This window comes from Python bivittatus, unplaced genomic scaffold, assembly GCF_059951505.1.
Source record: "Python bivittatus isolate LINGU-HERP-01145 unplaced genomic scaffold, Pbiv_v1 ctg000220_np1212, whole genome shotgun sequence".
In the NCBI taxonomy this organism is placed as follows: Eukaryota; Metazoa; Chordata; class Lepidosauria; order Squamata; family Pythonidae; genus Python; species Python bivittatus.
In genome coordinates, this window is record NW_028277048.1 from 104,714 (window position 1) to 128,871 (window position 24,158).

The window sequence follows — 24,158 nt, forward strand, 5'->3', positions numbered from 1 at the left end:
GAGACATCTATTGGAGGGATCGACTCACCCATTTGAAATTTGGACTGATCACAAAAACTTAGAAGCATTGACTGCCCTGAGGAAATTGTCTCTGAAGCAGCTTAGATGGGGTCAGTGCTTCAACCAATTTAATTTCACTTTAAAGTATATACCTGGGGGAAAGAATTTCCTGGCAGATGCTCTTTCAAGATTGCCCCAACATAACAGCCAATGTGAGGAGGTGATTGCCAGGGTTGATGGCAGAGCACAGAGCAAAAAGGCTGGAGGTGAGCCAGAGGGAGAGTTGTTGAAAAAATTAAACAGCCAGGTATTGGAGGATGAGTGTTTCAAACAGAACAAAGACTCTTTGGTTAACAAGCAAGGGGCGTGGTGGTGGCAGGACAAATTGTATGTGCCGGCTGAAGTCCACAAATGGGTTTTGCAGAGAAGCCACGACAGCAATACAGCTGGCCATTTCAGATTTGTAAAAACCCTGTACCTCTTGCGGTGCCAATTTTGGTGGCCAACAATGAGAAGGGATGTAGCTGAATATGTAACCACCTGCCCCACTTCTGCCATGGCCAAAAAAAGAGGAGGTAAATCGATGGGGCTATTGCAACCTGTGGCAAACCCAGATAGACCTTGGAGGCAAATTGCAATGGACTTGCCTCCAAGCAACAAAAAGACAGTGATCTGGGTTGTCACCAATTTATTCTCTAAGCAAACCCATTTTATAGCCTGCCCCTCACTCCCATTAGTCACCAAACTGGCTAAGTTGTTTATCCAGCACATCTACCAAGCTCATGGGGTCCCAGAATGAATTATCAGCGATCACGGGGTCCAGTTCACTGCAAAGTTCTGGAGAGCGTTTCTGAAGTTGATTGGGATGACTCAGGTGCTGAGTTCGAGTTACCACCCCCAGATGGATGGGGCTTTGGAATGATTGAACTCTGTGTTACAACAGTACTTGAGGTGTTTTGTCAGTTATCAGCAGGACAATTGGGATGACCTATTGCCTTTTGCTGAGGTGGCCTATAACAATGCCGTGCATCAGAATACCAGATTAACTCCTTTTAAGATAGCCACAGGGCAGGATTTTGTGCCAATCCCTGAGCTCCCTCAGGAATCCACTCGGGTGAGTTCTGTAGAGTGGATACAACAGGTGACTGAAGTATGGCCAAATATTAAGGCAGCACTAGAAGAGGTAAGAGCAACTTATAAGAAATACACTGACGGTAAAAGATCCCTAGGAAAAGACTGGAAAGTGGGTGATAAGGTGTAGCTATCTACCAAGCATTTGAAATCCTTACAACCCTTGAAAAAACCAGGACCAAAATCTGTGGGGCCATTTGTGATAAAAGTAATCAACCCTGTTTCAGTCCGACTGCAAATACCCCCCAACTTCAAAAGGGTTCATGCTGTGTTCCACTGTGATCTGCTAAAACCTTACAAAGAATCTTCCACATGGCATCCCACGCCACCCACCCCAGACCCCATTATATTTGATGGGGAGCAGCATTTTGAAGTCAAAGAGATTTTGGACACTTGAAAACATCGAGAGGGCTTACAATTTTTAATCCAATAAACACTTCCCTAAATCTTTGGCTGAGTGAGTGGAGAAAAAACATGTTAATGCTCTGGACTTAAGAAGTTTTACCAATGTTATCCAGGACAAGCCTATGTAATCTTTTATTGTAATGTTGTATATACACTATATCTTTATTCTTTTTATTTTCCAGACTGATGATTCCACATCTCTGGAGTAATTCTTTCTTCTGGAGGGGCAGCATGTCAGAATCCTTATTAACCACTTCAGAACTAACCACTTCACTTGCCAGCTTGCTTGCTTGGTTCAGTTCTGTCATTAGAAGACATGGGGAGGGTGCTGGAAGGATCTGGAAAGATGGGTGAACGAATCAGAGACTGAGGAATGTACCAACGAGCAAGTGTGAGAAGTCTGGAAGGTTAGGGGGATGCATAGGGGAAAGGAGGAAAAGGTAAAAGCAACTTTTGGCATGCGCGGGCTTAGTCTTAGCAATGCTTTGGAACTGTACACTTGTTCCCAATAAATGAACTTTGTTTTGAACTATTACTGGTTGCAAGGACAGTTACTGAAGTTGTGAGTTGTGAGCAGATCGTTACATCTGATTTAGTTTATGGGATGTAATTTGACATATAAGAAATTAATGCAATATATTTAGTTTCATCAAGTATAGTATTTTTTTCTGTAAGTATCCATGGATTTAAACGTCAGTTAGATGTGGGCTGTTTAGGAGTTCAAGCTATATAGAATTTTTAAGAGGCATAATCAGATGAAATAAGCAGAGAGTATAATTGGAGAAGATGCTTGGAGATGAATAGTTGAGTTTCTTGTACACTAAAATCTGCAGAAAAGGAAGGGTAATATGTGACCAAGCTTGAAATATCCCTTGGCATCAACAATTTGTATGTGCATGTGTATATAGCAATGCAGTGATCTATTCTGGAGTATTTACACTTTTGTTACAATTTAAGCACAGCATGTAGAAATTTGTATTATCTGAGAATTGGCTGTAAATGTTAATATAAAGAACTGTAGAGTGATTGTTAAAAAAATATGCTTCTGCTTTTTTGTTTTAAAAAGCGATCAGAAATAAATAGGGGTATAGGTTAGAAATAATTATGGCCATGTCATTAACTTTAAAGTACCCCTACTGCTCAATCACAGCATAATATTGCTCATCAACTCTCAGATATTTAAGTATTCTTTCATGATTTTAATTCCTCATGATCTTTAATTTCCTGTTGTCATGAATTATTCAACTATGCAACAAAAATAACATTCCTTCCAGTTAACCTCACATACATATTTAAATTATTTATATATTCCATACAGCATATATAAATTATTTAACTATAAGAAACAAAGCATGTAAAGTACAAGGACAACTTGACTATATGGTGGATGGATTGCTAATAGCATTAAATCTACTCCTACATACAAATTTACTTTGTTCAACTTAACTGTTAACTGGGCACTGGTGCTCCTATGGACATATCCATTGCTGTCTATCAGATTTTATATTAATTAAAAATAATAAATGGGAAAGTGACAGAGCTGTAATTCAAAGCTCAGAACTCTAGCATCAATTTCATTTTATAGGCGTTGTTAAAAAAATAAATATGCCGGGTAACTGCAGCCTGGTGGGTTTTTTTTCTGACTCAGAAAAAAAAAGACAAATATATAAACTCTGGTGGTAGAGGTAACAGAGAACATCGAGAGGGAGTTTGTTGTCTGTTGAATGGGTGTTCTAAGACAGGCCATGTCAATCATGGTAGACATTTTGAGAATAGCTCCTTCATAGCAACCAAGTAGCCATTCCAAATGGGTACATCACCAGTTAAAAAAGTTTGCTTTCCCCTGTGTTACTTGATCCAAAAGCTACATATTAAATACAGAAATAATAGCAGTCAGTAATATATCTGAGGGAATTACATAATTTAAACAATAGAAAATGACTTTTCCATGACTTGTAAGAGAAAAACCACCAATTTAGCTTTATTATAAGTAGCAAAACCCTGGTGTTGCTTAACTGTTGATTATAGTAGGCTAAATTATTTATATTTTACAATGCATATTTTGAGTTAGATCTTGAAACATTTGCAAATGTCTATTCTGCAAGGTTCCTAGTTGCTTTCAGATATAATAGAAAATACAGTTATTTGTTTGTTTCAGTTTGTGCCTTACTTAGGGCACTTAAGGTGGCTAAAAAGGGCATTTCAACAAGGCTCCCCAAACACTCAGAACCAATCCTGGGACAGTCTGCGATTATATTCACAACAGCCATTGTGAAAACAGCCACAGCAGACTTATGCTGCCTCTAGCCTGACACCAGTCTTTTCCTCATCATATTCATTTGTGGAGAGGGGGGGAAAAACACCTTGTCTGAGCACAGAGTTAACTCTGGCACTCTGGAGGCATTGCAGTACAGGGAACTGAAAGGTGGCTGTTGGCAGGAATTCCCATGAATAGGAAAGCCGCCCCGACCAAGTCTCAAATAACAAAAAGGAAGTTTTGCAATCTGAGATTTTGAAACCAGTTTGGCTGTTCAAGGAAGGATATGAATGCTGCAGTGGGGAACTGAACTGGAAGCAATGCAAAACCCCATATGGAAGGGCCACACACACAGAGACACACATACACACACACACACAGAGTGAAAAACAGTAACTATTCATTTCCTATGTGCAAACAAAAGTTTGTCCCACTGCTTGAGACCAAGGCAGGAAAGATACTCTCCCACCTATCTCTCGAATTAGCAGCATGTTATAGCACTCAGACTGATTCTTACTGAGCCTGACAGACAGGCCCTATGTAGTTCATAAGTCTATAAGACTAAAACCAACACTGTGAATTGTGTTGGAAAGCCACTGGCATCCAATGAAAATCTTTCAATATTGATGTAATATCATCTCAGTATCAAGTACACTTTTGCTTCTCAGGATTGTTCACAACTGACACACTAGATACACTTGTGTAAATGCATCTTCGTACTGCTGTCATTTGAACACCAAGTGGGAATCAATGACTACTCTCAGATTGTAGAATTGCTCTTTCAGCAGAATAAACTGCTGAATACATTGAATTCCAATCCCCAACACCCAACTGAGTTTTGTCTGAATTTTATAGTCATGTTAACACATTACACTAAGCATGGCTTAGTGTTAGTTATGATTCACTTCCCCAGTAGCAACAACCAAAGACTCTTGATGATGTCTCCTTATGGTTTCATGTAAATTTTGGTGGCAGTCTGAAAGTCACTGCAGCCTCTTATTAGTTTTGACATGAATCCAGAAGCCCTTCTAAGTTCATAACCAATTTGCACTCTCTGTTAATGCAATTTGTGGTTTTCAGCATCAATTAGCAATCATGTAAGGTTAAGTTTAAATGAAGATACTTCCTTCCTTTTTGCCACCAGTTTGAGGGCGAAATTCATTCTCACCTATTTGTAATGCACTTTTAAAACATTTTTAAACAGGTTTAAAAATTAAAGCGGTGGGGGGAGCAGGATGCGGGAGCAGGAAAACATAATGAAACACATCTTCATTTTTCAGGGAGGCAAGGACAATGGGAGAGAAGAAATTTGCCATGGTATACAGCCTATTCTTCTAAAAAAGATTTGGAAAAAAAGATTCTGCTCCAAGTTGCACAAATTGTTTCAGTCCCCATCCCTTCCAACATGGCCACCTCTTTCTAGCCCATGAGAAATTATGCTTAGTCTGGGACTGAACTCTGAAACTGGACAAAAAGAACCCAACCCTAAAATACATAATAAATGTATGAACTTTGGTAAGAATTAACATTCATTGGCAAATTTTTGATAATTCACATGAACTTTTTGAGTATGCTGTATGTTTCCTCTCATTAACACTGACAGCTGTTGATTGCCACGACTATCATGAATAGAAAACAAGGCTGAATATATTCAAAACCACTGATTCTTCACCATGTTTTGGACATAAATATTACACTGGCATGGGATAAGAAGAAAATGACTTCCTTACACCAGTTCCTGCTAGTTCTTTAAAAATAATCTTGATTTGAATATTATTGTCCTGAATGGCCACAGATGAATTGCTGAACTAATATATAATCAAAATTCTGATATATTTCAATGATCTGCATCACCTTTCTCTTTCTCAATTACTAAAAAGACAAATATTAAAGAAATGCATAATTCAAGTATATTTGCTTTACTAATACATTTACCCAAGACCCATGGTAAGATCATCCACTCGACGATGGTTGGTGGAGGCCCTTGCATATTCAGATCTGACCTGTCAATATGCTGAGAGGCAAGTAGAAGAAGAAACAAGAAAGTCAAGTAGGAAGCAGTATGGCAGATGAATTTGATGAATGGCTTCCTGATGAACAGTCCCAGTGGGCTCTTGGGAGCTATCAAGTAGCAGACTGAGAACACAGGGAAAAGGAATCCAATTATGATGCAAGTCAACATCTTCACAGCCCAGTGGCGTCTCCTCCAGCCTGGGAACTCATCATACCAACGAGAGGCAAGGAGCTGTTGGCAGTTTGGTTGGGCAACAAACTAAAGCAAAACAAAAGGAATAATCAAACCTCTTCCATCTAGTAAATATATAATGTATAATGCAAGAAGAAATTTGAGTAGATTTACTGTAAATTGAATAGATTTAACTAAATATATACTTTTTGTGAACGTCTCTTGATTCTTCTACAGTATGCCTCTGATACAGAAATGGCAAAGAAAATAATTCACTTCTCCAGCTCTACTCAATCTGATGCTTCCTGCCTCAGATGCCAAGCATTAAGACATAATGTGAATGGAACAATTACGTAACAGTTTTCAGGTCCATCTAGACCAGGTTTGTCAGCTTACATATTCAAGGTTAGCCCTGCAAAAAAATCCAGATATTGCTTCCTCTAATTAAAAATGAGATACATTTTTTTTAACTGCTTTGTTTGGGCCTAACACTGAGTTTCATGGCACTGTGGTAATAAAATCAGAGTGTGTGTGTGTGTGTGCATGTACACACACACGCACACACACATACAGGTAGTCCTTGCTTAGCTACCACAACTGGGGTAAACTAAACAAGGACTACCTGAATAAATTGCTGCCTTCGAACCAGTCGTGACTCCTGGCAACTGCCTGGACAAGTCCCTGCAGTTTTCTTAGCAAGATTTTGGAAGTGGTTTGCCCCTGCCTGCTTCCAAGAGCTGAGAGAGAGTGACTGGCCCAAGGTCACCCAGCTGGCTTCGTGCCTAAGGTGGGACAAGAACTCAGTCTCCCAGTTTCTAGCCTGGTGCCTTAACCACTCAACCAAACTGGCTCTCACTATATGTACATAGTACATTATATAGAATAATCAAGGCCTACATTGAATGCCTATTAAATATTACATTATTATTACTAACCACAAGGAATGGTTAGTCTTAAACATTAAGTAAAGTAACAGAACTTAAGAGTCCAGTTGTTTAGTGCATTATTATTATGTCTTCTATGTTTCTGATTCCTGTTTGCTGACAATGAGGTTTATTTTATTTTTTAAAAAGCATATTTGGTATGATGATTAATTTTAAAATACTTTCAGAGCTGAAATGAATTATATAACAGACTTACAAATCATTATAGATGTCCTATGTCATTTCTCATTATTCCTTCTGTCAGCCATACATACATACCCATCACACTATTCCTTTTCAGGCTAAACAACAGAAACGTTGTACAAAAAATAAGAAACTGTAGGCAGAAGAAATTTAAAGCCACGTGATAAGCAAGAAAAGGAAATACTGCTAAATCTAGTTTATGCCAATATATCTCTCCTTTGCTTTTTATCACTGAAAATTATCCCTGCTTCTATTAATTCCATATACCAATTAATGCATTGCCTTTTGTTCTTTAAACTTCTCGCTTGTCTCTTTCTGAGGTTCTCATCAATTTCATCCAACCAGTCAGGGCCAGATGAAGGCCAACTGATGCCTTAAGCACAGCTCAACAATGGTGCCCCTCAGCCCTTCCACTCCTTAACTGAGAAGACATTAAGACTCAGTAAGTGCTGAAGGTGAAATAAGAAATTAAAAATTCCATTTTCTTCCAGGCCATCTCTTCCAACTATATTAAATATAAACTTTTTAAAAATTGTATTTATTTAACACTAAATAGCAGTAAGCATTTACTGTATGGAAATTATTTACTTATAATTAGGGCAATAGAAAAAATGCAATTTTTCAACACTCTTTTTTGCATTTTTTCATAAAATTATTATAAGGGGAAAATGCAAATACAAGAATTTATTGAAAACTAAAGTCAAGTGTGGTAGTGAAAGAATTAAGGGCATGATAGCTAGGGGGAAAAACTCTGTGTGCCCTAAGCATGTGCTTCTTTTGGTTAATGGTTAATCCAGGGGTGCAACCAGAACTTTCTCAGGTGTTCCCCTTCCTATCCCCATTCATCACCTTCATATGTTTGTTTTGCAATTTGCTCCTCATTCATTCTCTATATAATCAAACCTCCTCCCTGGCACTAGTCATTTTTTCATTCAATCCACATTTATTCTTCACTTGTTAATTCTTGATTCAATTTTTTTTTTTTTTTGCTTTACCGTATGCATTCTTGTATCATGTGCCTATTCCTGCTACATTACTTCAAGAGGATCTTGATAAGCACACAGAAACCAACAAGATGAATTTCATTGGGGACAAATAAAAAGTCCTATATTTGGATAGATAAAATCAAAAGTATGAATATAGGATAGTGGAGGATGGCAGACCATTCCAGACAAATGGCTGTCTAATTTTTGTTTGAAAACCTCTAATGATGGAGCATTCACAACTCCAGGTGGCAGGTTCTTGCCCTGCTTAATAGCTTAAGGAGGAATCCTTATTTGAATCTCCCTCTTTTTTTATTACTTTTAAAATAATAACAGAAAAAGAGAAAAACAAAAGGGAATCAAAAATATATGGTCAAAGAAAAAAAATGCATAACAACTGGTTAAAAAAAGGTGAAAAAATACAATGGAAAAAAAAGAAATAAAGTATAATATATCGTTATAATAGTAAACAGTTAAAATTCTATATGTATTTATCTAATGGAAATATTATGCAAGTATGTAAATATTTATTTCTAATACACTTATATAACTATCATGCTTTTTTTAACCTACTGTATTTTGTATAAGTCCCATGTTTCATTATACTTCACCATACAAAGTCTACGTCTATAGGCAATCTGCTCATAAGTGGCAACTGTAATCAGGTCTGCAATCCATTGAGTGAATGGGGCCATACATTTATCTTTCCAATGCTGCAATATCAGTCTTTTGGCCATAGTAAGGGCACAGAGAATCCATTTACATTGGCCAGTTGTCAAATTCCATGTACTAGGTGTGTAATCAAGAGAACATTATCCTCCGAAAATTTTAGCTTTTGTTGCACACATTTATATAGTCTACTACTTTTCCCCAAAACTTAGTAAGTATAGGACATTGTAAAAAACGTGTTTTTATTACATCTCCAACAAATGCTGTCTTAGTCCTTTTTATACAAACGTAGTGGAGTCCAATAAATTCTAAATATTATTTTTTTGTTGTATAAGTTGTAGTTTAAGATCCATTGACTTCTTGCTATAGGAGTTAAAACACTCTCCCATTGTCTAGGCAATATAGGAACCTCTAATTCTTTATTCCACTCATCTCTTAGCCCTGCATATCAAATTTATTGATAATAAATATCTATAAAAACCAAAGTCAATATCCCTGCTTCCATCCAATTTTTCCATATCACCATCTTTTCCCCAATTTTTAATGTTGGGTTTCCTCATAAAGTCAATTTATCATGGGAAAAAGGGTCAAATCTTTTTGTTATTAGACATTCCATTCCATAGCTTTCTAACTGACATAATTGTTTCCAGAGATCCTAGAGTTCTATTGTATTTAGATCCTAATATTGTCATCCATCCAAAGATGCTATATATGTATATTCCAAACTTGCTCAGATCAGAAAATTAACACCACTTGTTAGCTTCCAGTATTTAATACTTGACAATAGGTAAGCTTGATGATATAGCTCCAGATTCAGAAATCCTCCCTCATTTTCTGTAAAGATATTCTTGGAATTGAAGAATGCCATAAAAAATTTCTGAACAAAGAATTTATTTTCTGAAAATATTTTCCAGATATATGAACTGGAATTCCTCTCAGAATATAAATTAATTGGGAATAATATTCATTTTGAGAGCATTCATTTTACTAAAGGCATCTATCATTTGCATCAACACTGGAATAGTACTATGAGGTTTAGAAATAAACAAAAGAATGTAATCTCCAGATAAAACCAATTTGTGTTTAACTGAGTTATGTACTACTCCGTAGATCTCCTTATGTTGTCTAATAGCACAAGCCAAGGGTTCCATGCAAATATTAAAAAACAAAGGTGAAAGTGGACGTCCTTGTCTAGACTCATCATACAATTGACAAAGTTTTGGAATCAAAAAAATCTATAAATGTTTTATACCACTCAATAGGAAATCCATCTAATCCTGGTGTTTTACCACTTACCATTTTTAAAATTGTTTATTTAATCTCTACCTCAGATAGGGGAGCAAATAAAAGTTGTTTTTGTGATTGATCTAAATGTGGGAGGTTAACTTTATTTTAAAAGACTTTTATAGCTTCATTTGATACATTCTCTGGTTTGCTATATAATTCTGAATAGAATTTAAAAAATTGACAATTTATATCCACTGAAGTTTTATATATTTCATCTTTCACCTCTAATAATTGGAATCATTGCCCTATCTTCTTTTGCTTTAGGCAATTAGCCAAGATCTTACAGGGTCTTTCACCATTCTCCTAGTATCTCTGTTGTAGAGAAGTTAGCATGAATTCTGTCTGCTGTGATATTATAGTAGTTAATTCATACTTCTTTTTCTGTATGTACAAAATCGTAGATGGGCATCTAACCGTCTGTGCCCATAAATGTTTCAGTTCAATCTTTCAAATTATTTTCCCTTTTATTTTTAATCTTATTTTTATGTGATGCATAAGGAATAATCCGACCTTGTATATATGCTTTATATGCTTCCCATTCAAACATTCAGGGACTTGATGTTTCTGAATTCAGATCGAAGTATTGTAAGGTCTCTACCCGCATTTGTTGTACAAATTCTTTATCATTCAATAGAGAAACATTGAAATACCAATTTCTCAATAGCTTAACCAGTTTCTGAAACACACATTTCAAGGTAATTGCACTATGATCAGATACATAACAAACTTCAATATTACATTCTTGAATTTGACAGTATAAAGTAGATGATATTAAAAAATAATCAAGCATAAAAAAATTCTGGTGGACACTGAAATAAAATGTATATTCTCTTTTAGTTGGATACATCAAATGCCAGGGATCTATTAAATTAAATTCTTCCATATAAGTCCTGTTTCCTTTACTAATGATTGTTTTTTTTTTTCATGCTGGTATATTTCTATCAAGCTCAGGATCCAATATTTTATTGAAACCTCCTCCTATTATCACTTTATCATAAATACACTGATTCAAGTATCAACAACGTTCATAAAACATAATAGGAGAATCTAAATTAGGGTCATAAACATTAACCATGGCTATTACAGTCCCTGCTATTTTAGCACATAAAATTAAATAACACCCATTTACATCAGTAATAACCTGTTGTACATCAATTGGGAATTCTTTTCAAACCAAAATGGCCACACCTTTAGCTTTCATCGAAATATCTGTGGGGGAAACCTGTCCTACCCAATCCTTCTTTAACAGAGATTTACCCTGTTCCATTAAATGAGTGTGATGGACAAGCCTGATTTGTGTTTCATTCCATGGAATCTGTTGCAGGAGAAGTCTGAATTTGCCTACAGCTCCTCTGTAAAAGCCTTATATTAAAAGCCTCTATGCTTGCATTTTTTTTTCTGTACTTTTTTGCTCAGAAAGCCTGAGCATAGTGCCAACTCTACTGTTTCTTTTTCACACACAGTATATTTGCTTTAATTAGTAATGTTTGAAATTGTTATATATTTTTATTTGTAAGAAGAGAGATGAAACCACCATATTATCCCATGTGGGAAGTCGTCAATTTCTTTTTTTTTTCTTTTTTCAGAGTTCTTTTTAATCTCTTTAATAATGTTACCTGTTTGTTGTTTTATTTTTTTGCACATAATCACTTTCTTTTTTTCTTTTAAATCCAGATTCTACATATATGTATTTGAACAATATTTGAATGCTAAATTGAGTTTTTATGGAGGTTCTACGTCTGTGAGCAATATTAGAAAATATGATAAATATTTAAACAGAAAAGTTTATTATTAGATATTTGTTAAATGCTACAGGTCATAAAATGAATTGGTGTTGGGAGAATATTGATAAGTGGGCCAAAATAAAATTAATGGATGAAGTCAGTTAGTCTTAACGTAAAAGGGTTGCGAGAATCTAAGAAACAAAATGTAATCTTAGCATATTTAAAATCATTAAGGGCAGATATTGCTTATCTATAGGAGACTCCCTCTGTAAAGCTTCCACCCATTGGATCTGGTCCTACCCTCAGGCACTACAGAGAATAAATCTACATTCTCTTCCCTGTGACAGCCCTTCAAGTATTGGAAGGCTGCTATCATGTCTTCCCTTAACTTTCTCTTTTTTAGCTAAACATACTCAGTTCTTTTAACCATTCTTCATAAGATTTAGCTTCCAAGCCCCTCACCACCTTTGTTGCTCTTCTCGGTACTTTCCATTTCTTCAGCATCCTTCTTGTATTGTGGTGACCAAAACTGAACACAGTATTTCAGGTGTAGTTGACCAGTGCAGCATAGAATGGAACTATCACTTTCGGTGATCTTGACATTGTATCTCTTTTGATGCAGCCCAAGACTGTATTGACTGTTTTGGCAGCTGCAGCACACTGCTGGCTCATGTTTAACCTGTGGCCTACCAGGACACTCAGATCCTTCTTTGCAAGTACTACTGCCAAGCCATGTACTACATATCTTATATCTCTGCACCTGGTTTTCTACATTTCTCACTAATGAGAAATGGGCCTTTCTATTTTGTTGGAAAAGGCCCAGGGTTCAAGTCTATCAAGAGCCTGATTTATTTTCTGAAGTGTTAGCAATCCCCCCAGCTTTGAATCATCTGCAGATTTGCTGAGTATTCTTTTTTTCCTTGTCTAAGTCATTAATGGAAGCAGTAACAGACAGACTTCATTTATTTGGGCTCCAAGATCACCACAGATGGAGACTGCAGCCATTAAATTAAAAGACGCTTGCTCCTTGGGAGGAAAGCTATGGCAAACCTAGATAGCATATTAAAAAGCAGAGACATCACCTTGCCGACAAAGATCCGCATAGTCAGAGCTATGGTTTTTCCAGTAGTAATGTATGGCTGTGAGAGCTGGACCATAAGGAAGGCTGAGCGCTGATGAATTGATGCTTTGAACTGTGGTGCTGGAGAAGACTCTTAAGAGTCCCTTGGACTGCTAGGAGGTCAAACCAGTCAATCTTAAAGGAAATCAATCCTGATTGCTCATTGGAAGGATTGATAATGAAGCTCAAGCTCAGATACTTTGGTCACCTAATGCGAAGAGAGATCTCTTTGGAGAAGACCCTGATGCTGGGAAAGATTGAAGGCAAAAGGAGAAGAGGACAGCAGAGGATGAGATGGTTAGATAGCATCACTGAAGCAATGAGCATGAAACTGAGCAAACTCAGGGAGGCAGTGAAGGACAGGAAGGCCTGGCGCGATATGGTTCATGGGATCATGAAGAGTCGGACATGACTTAACGACTGAAGAACAACAACAGTCATTAATAAAAAATGTTGAAGAACATTAGCCCCAGGACAGGACTTTGAGGTATCCCACTAAATACCTATCACCATGTAGACACAGATCCATTAAGGACCACATGTTGGGACTGGTTCTTTAGGGAACCATCTGGTAGTGGGGCCATTCATTCCAGTCTGTTCCATTTTATCAAGAAGGAGGCTATGATCAACTTTATCAAATGCCTTACTGAAGTTTAGGTACACTACATTCACAGCACTCCCTTGGTCTAATCACTTTATAAAAAAAAAAAAAAGGCAAAGCAGTAAAATTAGTCATGTTAGCATCCTTCAAGTATTGGGAAGGCTAAGATAGGTTGGAATTATTTAGAGTTGTTCCAAAAGACAGGACAAGTAACAAATTGTTTAAATTAATCAGAATGTATTTGGTCATCAGGAAAACATTCCAAACAACATGGTCAAACATTGTTGAACAGTAAGACACAACAACCCTGTGGTTGGACTGAGAGACAGTGACTGGCCCAAAATCAACCAGTCAGTTTCTGAGGCTGAGGATGGACTTGAACCTAGCTTGCCCTTGCTCCTAGTCTAACAACTTAATCACTACACTACACTAATGGCTATCTGTTGGGGATGCAGTATTAGTGGATTCCTGCACTAGCCAGGGGGTTGGAGTGGATGATCTGCAAGATAGCTTCCAATCTTTAATGTTGTTATAATGCTATGATTTCCTTTCCCCCAAAAGTCAAGAAGAATGCTTCTATAAATGAAAGTATTATTCTGTAAATTGCATTCTACATTATTGTTCTAGATTATTATTCATTACATAATGAGATGCTAAAGATGGTACAGAAATGTTGCTGCACTTATGTGGTATTTCCATGGAATGGTTCTAAACATTTGGCAGTATTTTCATTTTATCATTAACTTCTCATTATTCCTGTTGTGAACATTCTACTGTTCATAAAATTAAAACTGTTTGTTAGATTCATGAAATTTGGTAAGCAGGCTAAGTCTGTAATATGTTGTTTTAGATGCAGCCAGAATCCATTCACCACGCAAGAACAACTTGCTGTATATAGAAAGATCAGCAGCAACATGTTAAATGGCTGCAGTGGTGTAAGAATTTTTTTGTGGCTATTTGTTGAAATGATCATTATGTCCAAGTCTTGTGAGCAAAGCATCTTGCTAATAATGCCTCAAAATCCAGCTTATATAAATCATCAACAACAAATATATTCCAACATCAGTGCCTTTGATCCTGAATCAGGCAATGGAAGATGTGATAAGGAATCAGCTATATTCATTTTTCCAGAAATGTGTTGAACAAAAAAATCATAAAGTTGCAATCTCTGAGATGCTGGATGCAATGTGACAAAATGGTGGTTGTAAGCGTTTGAAGCATATGTATGAGTAGTTTGGTAATCCTAACAGATAAAAATTAAAATGTTTTTCTATCTTCCAGAAAAGAGAGGTTGGCAGGTCCAATGAACTTCTTTAATCTATCCTCCTGAGTCTATAACAAGATGACACTAAATACAACTGGAGTGGCATCAGCCTCCACAAATGATGGAGCACTCAGATTATAAACCAGACAAAATTCCTTAGTTAATGCATCTTTCAGTTGCTGAAGTCCAATTAGTTGCTACAGATCAATGCCAAGGGACTCTTTTTCTAGTTTCAGTGATAAGGTTCTGATACCAAGTCTATCTGCTAAAAACCTTTGGTGCCGCCTAATTTAGCAAACATCCATGCACTTTGCTCAGATTAAAACAAAGATGGATTTCATTAGTATCTTGTTTTTGATACAAAATGTTGTATACCCAAACTGGATTTTCATCCATTCTCCAACATGTTGTCTAATTCACAGCTTCTACCATGGCATGTGGTATATATTTCCAGTTCTGTGCAACAGATACAATGGATTCTTCCATTGTAACTTTTTGAGAATATTCAGTAATTCATCTAAGCCCTTTAAACCAGAAGCTGAAGTTCACAGTCTCCTTTCTGAAGAATATGAAAATCAAAGGTAGTTTTTTGGCCAAATAGTGGTTCTAGATTTCCTTTGAAAACATATGCAAAACATGTTCCAAACAAATTGTGTTGTAAAGTAACTCAAACACAAGTGGATGGGACAGACCATAGGAAATAAACAAAACAAAAAAACCTTTATGTTCGCAACAACTTTAACTCCTTAGATGAAAATACTGCATAATAAAGTTTGCTGTAAATACATTTCAATGTAACACTCAGTATCAGTATTGTTTATCAAAATAATGATGCATTTTGAATCAGACCTGTGCAAAGCCCACCCCACCCCCAGCCACAACTGTCACCTGCTCTTTAGCTGTGAGTTCAAAAGGACCCCCAAGTTGCACACCAGTCTTGAATGGGGAAGTGCAGCCCCATCCAAGACCAACAATGGTAACATCCCTGACCCCGGATGTGGGAAGAGAGGGACAAACAACCACAGCCACTCGGTCTTGTCAGGATTGAGCTGGTCTGCCACACCTGAATAGCCTCCAGACACTGGGGTTATACAGGTAGTTCCTCACTTAATGATGCTAATTGGGACCGGAATTTCCATTGGTAAGCGATGCGGTTATAAATCATGACATGATGTGACCTCATTGTTTAGCGACGGCAATCCTGACAGTCCTTGTTGCCGTCATTAAGCAAGGGTTGTGGGTTGTTAGGCAAGTGTGGCTGGGTGGGGGGTGGATGCTGCAGTGGGTGGGAGGGTGTGCAGGTGGTTGCTGCAGCCCAGTGTGAGCTTGACCAGGTGAGGAATGGGTGCTGCAGAAGGTGGGAGTGCGGGAAAGTGGTGGAAGTGGGAGTGACTTACAGGAGCAACCAGCAACCTTCCCTGCCAGCTTTCTCATTGACTTTGCTTGTGGGAAGCTGGTGGGCAAGGTTGCAAATGGTGAACATGTGACCACAAGATGCTGCAACCATTTTAAGTGTGAGCCAGTTGCTAAGCACTCAGATTGTGATCACGGGATTGCGGGGGTGCTGGGACAGCTGGAACTTTGAGGACCAGTCCTAAGTACTGCTTTTTCAGTGCCATCAAAACTTCAAATGGTCACTGAATGAGTGGCTGTTAACCACTTGTTACTCACTGTTAACTGTTGACCATCAACAGCCTCACCTGTGCAGCTCAGGGTTGAGATGTAAAGCTGGGTATCATAAGCATACTGTTGATACCCTGAACTGGGGAATGACCTCATCCAGTGGTTTCATGTAGATGTTAAACAGGAGATGGGAAAGCCCTGAGGCACCCACATGAGGTGCCATGGATGCAATCTCTCCCCCCATCAACACTGACTGGAACCAACCACTGAGGAAGGTTGTGAACCACTAGAGCACAGTACCTCCCACTCCTACCCCTGCAGCTGATCCAGAAGGATACTGTGGTTGATGGTATTAAAGCTGGTGAGAGATCAAGGAGCACTAGGATGGATACACCACCCCCATCCCGGCTCTGCCAAAGGTCATCAACAAGCATGACCAGCATACTGTACTCCGGTCTGAAACCAGACTGAAACTGGTCCAGATAATCAATTTCCTCCAAGATCTTCTGAAGCTGTTGTCTGATCACCTTTTCCACAAGCTTCCCAAAATGGGAAGATTGGAAACTGGCTCATAATTATCCAACAGGGATAATTCAAAACTATTCAAAATTAAGCCCAATACATGGGTTTTTAAATAAAATATGTATAAAGTTTCAGCTTCAAAAAATAAAATCAGAGCCCAATAGTGACATGTCAGAAACCCATTTTATAATGCAGATTTGCAATTTCAAAGCAAGTTTGTTCTTATAGAATTATATGATCATCCAGTTAATCCAAGAAGAATTCAGGATAAAAGTTTTTCCTATGACTATTTTTTAAAAATAATGCCAAGTGTCAGTGAAATCCTATAAATTTACTTCTTCTGTTATCATCTCATCAAGAATGCATCAACATTTAGATGAATCAATTATTTGAAGTAATTTACCTGCAAATTAATTTGAAATACCTAATGAATCGGAAATTGCTCCTATCTTTCCAAAGAGCTTAATGTGAGACTTCACCACAAATACCTATTTCATGCGAAAAAACAATCAGCAACTTCTCTAGATTTCTGATATACTGAATATTTCAGTTTCCAGAGAGGTAGTCATGTTAGTGGGCTGCAAAGTCAACAAAGAATCTCACTGCACTGTAAAGACTAATTTTTTTATAGCACTAGAGTTTATGGATCACTATCCACTTTATCAGCAATAATAATTTTCTGTATAAAAAAGAAAGAAAAATGATGTATTTTTCTTGGACAACAGTATGAAAGTGACTTGCCATTGACTTCTTTCAGGATTTTTCAATTCAAAACCCTGCTAATTCCTAGTGGTTCCCATCTAAGTACTAACTAGGCCCAACTCTGCTTAGCTTTTTGAAATCAACCAAGGATGACAAGATGTATTGGTTTTTATGTTTCTGTGTTCCTTTTACAATATTTTAGTGACCACTAGATCCTAATAACCTAAAATGTTCAATTAAAAAATGACAGACAATGAAGAATAGAGGACCTGGATTGCACTTGGTCTCATTTGTGAAGCATATTATCTCACTCGTTATTGCAATGAAATCCACTTTATCTGCATACCTACCTCTTTCTGACGGTATTTAATTGCCAGTTTTAATCTAGCCAAATCATTTCCACTCTGCTCTTCTATTAGACTGTTATCATCTCTGTAGTTAAGAATAATTTCCAATTCTCTTGAACTTCGAGTCTGATCCAACAGATCTTTTGCAAACTGCTTGCACTGTTGTGACAATTCTTCATATTCAGATTTAAACTCATTTTCCACTTTGCTCAGTTCTTGAAGTTCCCAACTTAACTGGAAAGCTGTAAGAAATGGATCCTCACTTGATAGAGCAATTAAAGATGGGCTTGCAAGAGCTTTGTAGATATTTAGTCTGGATCGGGAATGGCGAAGGCTATCCACATCTGAGCTGGAGACACACTCCACACAGTTACAGCGAACTTCATGTGGTCTGGGAACAGACACACCTTTCTGGACTAAAAGTTTTACGATCTCATAATTGTTTGTATGGGCAGCCAGGATAATGGGCGTTATATCTGGTGTAAATTCGGAGAACTGTTTGTCCAGTAGAATGGGTGGTACCTGTGGGGGGTGGGAAAGGAATACAATCATATTGGATAATCTTATACACAGCTGAATGGCAATGACCAATCACATTAGGTAATTTCATATGAGTCATATGAAGTCTATTCACACACACACCCACACATATTCATTCATTCATTCATTCATTCATTCATTCATTCATTCATTCATATATATTCACTTATTCATGAATATTCATATATTCAATATATATTCAAGTCTATTGAGAATACATTAGAATTCATTGACTTGGATAGATTTAACAAAAAGTCTGCAAATAAATCAAGTAAATTCATTAAAGAATTAAAGAAATAAACGACTCTTACAAAGTGTCTCTATTTTGTATGTTGTTGTTGTTTAGTCGTTAAGTCGTGTCCGACTCTTCGTGACCCCATGAACCATATTGCGCCAGGCCTTCCTGTCCTTCACTGCCTCCCTGAGTTTGCTCAGTTTCATTTTCATTTTATTAGTTCTTGTTCAATCCCAATTACCAAGTTTAAGAACTGATTCCCCATTACCTAAATCCAATGAGTGGAAAATGAAAGCTTTTCACTGTGCGTCCTCCACATACTAATGACACCTTAGACTAAATCTATTTCAAGCTTTGCAAAATCAAAATTCCAGCTGACATCAAAGCCTTCATCTGCACACACTTCAGTTGTACTTCTCTCCCATATTAGTTCTTTAAAGACTAACACAAACAAAGTTAGTTATTTCAGCTTTAATGATACAAGGAACAGGAAACAAAATGATTGTCCACTCTTTTAATTCACTGTTGTAACTGTAAACTGATAATTCTGTTTTTGAAACATCACTTCTGATTTATTTCCAATAACAGTTACAGTTTTGCCAACAAAATCAAGCTCAGGCTTTTTACTTCTACAGCTAGTGTAATATAGAATAAAAACATCTTGTTTTCTGATATATTTGTTTAAATTCAGTAAGGAAGAACACAGTTGGCTTGTAAGTTTGTAATGGTTCAAAGGTGCCTAAAGAAAAAAAAAGTGATTCTTTTGTAAGTAAACAGGATAGAAGAGCCTTGAGCACAGGTGTTGACACATGTGAAAAAGGGGCAAGGCTTCAACTGTGACATTGCAGCCTCCATTATAATTTTTCATCCCCCTCTCTGCACCTCAGTGTCCCTTAGGTTTAAAGATACTGTGGGAGCCATTAACCATACATGTGCTGCTTTTAAATAACTTTTTAAACATTAAAATATGAAGTGATACCTATAATGACATGTTTACAGGATAAAACCTGCATACAGGCAGTCCTTGTTTAGTGACTGCCTTGTTTAGCAACCATTTGCAGTTACAATGTTGATGAAAAATTAACTTTGTGACCAGTCCTTTGCAGGTCTGTAAAACAAAGGAAAACTGAAGTAAAATCATAAGCACATTCATGGCTTCACTTAGCAACTGCTTCACTTAATTATCAAGCTCCCAATTGTGGTCACTAAAAGAGGATTACCTGTATAATATCTTGGAAAAACCCAGTTCAAACAAGGGAAGTTTGCAGGGTGTCGCTGGCTACAAAAATGAAATTTGGAGACTTAGAAAGACTATCAAAGAAAAATGGCTGTGAGGGAAGGGGCTTAGTACAAGCTACCTTTGTCCAAAATAGCTTGATTTGGCCCTATGCAAGGATGGGTGAATGGTTGGTTGGGGAAAGGGGAAAAAGAATTTGAGGAAAGCTGTTTTACTTATCTTTTTAAAAAAAGCATCCAAGTGTGTGCGCCCTCACTTTCTCAACAGGTGTGTTTGAAGTTTAAAAACTGACATGGTAAGTGGCACAGCTCACCCCAAATCACCATCACCATTTAAATTTATATACCACCCAACTCCCAGTGACTCTGGGAATCATCTGTGGATCTTTTTTTCTCCTTCCCACTAGTTGAAAGCTCCCTCCCAATTATGAAATAGATCCATTTCACCTGGACCATTTAAAAATAAAGCATAGCCCATGGGTTGTGTATTTTGCATACCAAATATATTGTAAAAAATCTTCATTTCAACTTATTTGCAGGTGCAGATAACTAACCCACCTTATAACTAAATGAAATCCTATACTGCATGACATTTCATTAATCTGGTAAATTAAGGATATTTACATTGTAATATCCCATTGTAGCTGATTATTTTGCTCCAACATTAGCTCCACCCACCAAAAATCCAAGAAGAAGAAACAACTAATTTATTCAAAGACATTATTTGCCAACTGAAGTCTCTGAAGCTAATCTGAGTATCTATTTTTTCTCTCAAGGCATTAACTGCAAACACCAATAATATTCGTAAATAGATTACTCAGACTAGAAACCTTCTCTTGATTAATTGAAATCCCAATAAATGGTGATGTTTGCTAGTCACAGCAGTTTGAATAATTGTGTAACTTTTTTGGAATCTTAATTACATGAGAATTGAAAATATTTCTGCTCAGACTTGGAAAGTGTATGGAAGAAAATTAAAGATCTACTTACACTGACTGCTAACTTTTTAACTGAAATTGAGTATGTTGATGAGTATTTACTCATCATACAAAGATTAGGGGCTAGGACCGATCAGTTACTGCATGCTACTACAAGAGATGGGATTCTGCATAGATCTGTACAAGAATCAACAAAATCTCAATCCTAAGAAGAAAATATCCATCTTCCCTGAATTTACAAAAGAAGTGGAACAAGTCAGAAAAGTTTCAATACAACACACGCTCAAGCTAAATTCTTAGAGCTGCACTATTTCATGCATTCCACTGTGGCTTCTGTTTTTCTATGTCTAATTCTGTCAGTAGGCAATGAAGTAATATCATCACCATGACCATCATTATCATTTTCACCATTTAAAAATATTTTTTCCGCTATACGTGTCTGTTCTTTTATTTATTTACTGCTTAGCAACCACTGCTTCATTGTTTTGGTTGCAGTAGTTATCTGTTGTCGGGGTGCACTTCCAGGTCATGTTTTGCCTGAATTCTTTTTTCCTTCTTCATTCTCTCTCCCCCTTCTTAAAGTTCTTTTGGTAAGGTGATGTATTTGTTTTTCTTTGTTTAAGACAACTGCTACATTATCCTTTTGTAGTAGAGAAAATGAGCCAGAAAGTCATGTTCTTTTGACTTATTTTCTTTTTTTCTTCTTCTTGTGTTATCTTGCATTGTCTCTTTATTTTTGTCTTGACATTCAAAGTGCTGCACATCCCTAGTAGATATTTGTTTCAATTCAATTCAGTTCAGATGCTGCCCTACTCCAAATCAATTCTGGGTGGTTCACAGCATAAAACATACAATCAGAATAAAACAAGAAACAAGACTGTGAATCCAGTCAACCACAGCACCAGATATCATACTCAACAAGGGTCTCCGACCAGCCTAACCCAAGGCTGGGAGAAGAGCCAGATATTTAAGACCTTCCAGAATACCAGCATGGTGGGAGAGGACAACTTATACTACAGAATACTAAACTGAAAAAAACAGAGAAAAGATGCAAAATATTTTAGCGGAGATATAAGTAAAAGAAGATGAAAAGGAACAAATGTTCAATATGGAAACAATTTTCTATATTGACAGTTAAAGAAATAGAAATAAAAATGAACTTTGCTAAACACAACAAGTTTGATTTAGCAAATAAGTCAGGGAAATGGTTAGCATATAAACTGAGGAAAGAAAGTGGAAAAATTATATTAAAATTACAAAAAGGCAATGCTATGATAACAGATAATGCAAATATGCAAAGGATCTTTCAACAATTTTACACAAAGCTATATGATAGATTTCAAATGAGAAAATAGATGAATCCTTAAAGAAATCAAAGCTACCAAAAATAATGGAGAAACAAAAGCAGATGATGAATGGACCTATAATAATAAAAGTGTACAAGGCAATAAAAAAGACAAAATAGGGAAAGCACCAGGACCAGATGGGCTACCTACATCTTATTATAAATGCCTTGAAGATGAACTGATACAACCTTTGCAAAAAATGATAAACTCTATTTTGGAAAAGGGATTGATGGCAATTTTCAAATTTTGCTTTAATTCATAAAGAAGGACAGGACTCTACTTTACCAAAAAATTATCAACCAGTTTCTTTAATGAACAATAACTATAAAACATTCACTATGGTTTTAGCTGAAAGAATGAAATATATTTTGCAAGACTTTATACATGAAGATCAATATTTGTAAAATATTGTGTGTTTTGTGTAAATATTGCTTTTTGTGTAAAAGACAGTTGAGGGACAATATAAGAAATATCCCCTTCATGGATCACTGCCTTGTTGTGGTGAAGGGGCTTGCGTAACTCAGTGAAGCCATGAGCTATACCGTGCAGGGCCACCCAAGACGGACAGGTCATGACAGAGAGTTCTGACAAAATGTGGTCCACTGGAGAAGGAAATGGCAATCCACTCCAGTATCCTTGCCAAGAAAACCCCACGGACAATGTTAAAAGGCTAAAAGATATGACGCCGGAAGATGAGCCCCTCAGATCGGAAGGTGTCCAATATGCTACTGGGGAAGAGCGGAGGGCAATTCCAAGTAGCTCCAGAAAGAGTGAAGCGGCTGGGCCAAAGCCGAAAGGACGTTCAGCTGTGGATGTATCTGGAAGCGAAAAGAAGGTCCGATGCTGTAAAAAACAATATTGTATAGGTACCTGGAATGTAAGATCTATGAACCAAGGCAAGCTGGATGTGGTCAAACATGAAATGACAAGATTGAACATCGACATCTTGGGAATCAGTGAATTGAAATGGACGGGAATGGGTGAATTTAATTCAGGTGACCATTATATCTACTACTGTGGGCAAGAAACTCTTAGAAGAAATGGAGTAGCACTCATAGTCAATAAGAGAGTGGGAAAGGCAGTAATGGGGTACAAGCTCAAAAACGACAGAATGATCTCAGTGCGAATCCAAGGCAAACCATTCAACATCACAGTAATCCAGGTCTATGCCCCAACCACTGATGCTGAAGAAGCTGAAGTTGACCGGTTCTATGAAGACCTACAACACCTTCTAGAACTAGCACCAAAAAAAGATGTCCTTTTCATCATAGGGGATTGGAATGCTAAGTAGGAAGTCAAGGAGTAATCGGAATAACAGGCAGGTTTGGCCTTGGAGTACAAAATGAAGCAGGGCAAAGGCTAATAGAGTTCTGTCAAGAGAACAAGCTAGTCATAGCAAACACTCTTTTCCAACAACACAAGAGACGACTCTACACATGGACATCACCAGATGGTCAATACCAAAACCAGATTGATTATATACTTTGCAGCCAAAGATGGAAAAGCTCTATACAGACAGCAAAAACAAGACCAGGAGCTGACTGTGGCTCAGATCATGAGCTTCTTACTGCAAAATTTAGGCTTAAATTGAAGAATGTAGGGAAAACCACTAGACCACTCAGGTATGACTTAGATCATATTCCTTGTGAGTACACAGTGAAGGTGATGAATAGATTTAGAGGATTAGATTTGGTAGACAGAGTGCCTGAAGAACTATGGATAGAGGTCCGTAACATTGTACAGGAGGCAGCAACTAAAACCATCCCAAAGAAAAAGAAATGCAAGAAAGCAAAATGGCTGTCTGATGAGGCTTTACAAATAGCTGTGGAAAGAAGGAATGTGAAAAGCAAGGGTGAAAGGGAAAGATATAAGCAACTGAATGCAGATTTCCAGAGAATAGCAAGGAGAGATAAGAA

The 24,158-nt window shown here is 37.2% G+C and overlaps 1 protein-coding gene across 1 annotated transcript in view; it reads right to left on the reverse strand.

Moving 5' to 3' along the window:
* TRPC4 (transient receptor potential cation channel subfamily C member 4) overlaps window positions 1–24,158 on the reverse strand; it is a 149,759-nt gene that overhangs the window by 60,644 nt on the left and 64,957 nt on the right. The window contains exons 3-4 of the mRNA XM_088137556.1: window positions 17,951–18,469; window positions 5,729–6,065 (exon numbers count right to left, since the gene is read on the reverse strand). Coding sequence (XP_087993682.1) covers window positions 5,729–6,065; window positions 17,951–18,469 — 856 coding nt within the window. The remainder of the gene's footprint in view (window positions 1–5,728; window positions 6,066–17,950; window positions 18,470–24,158) is intronic.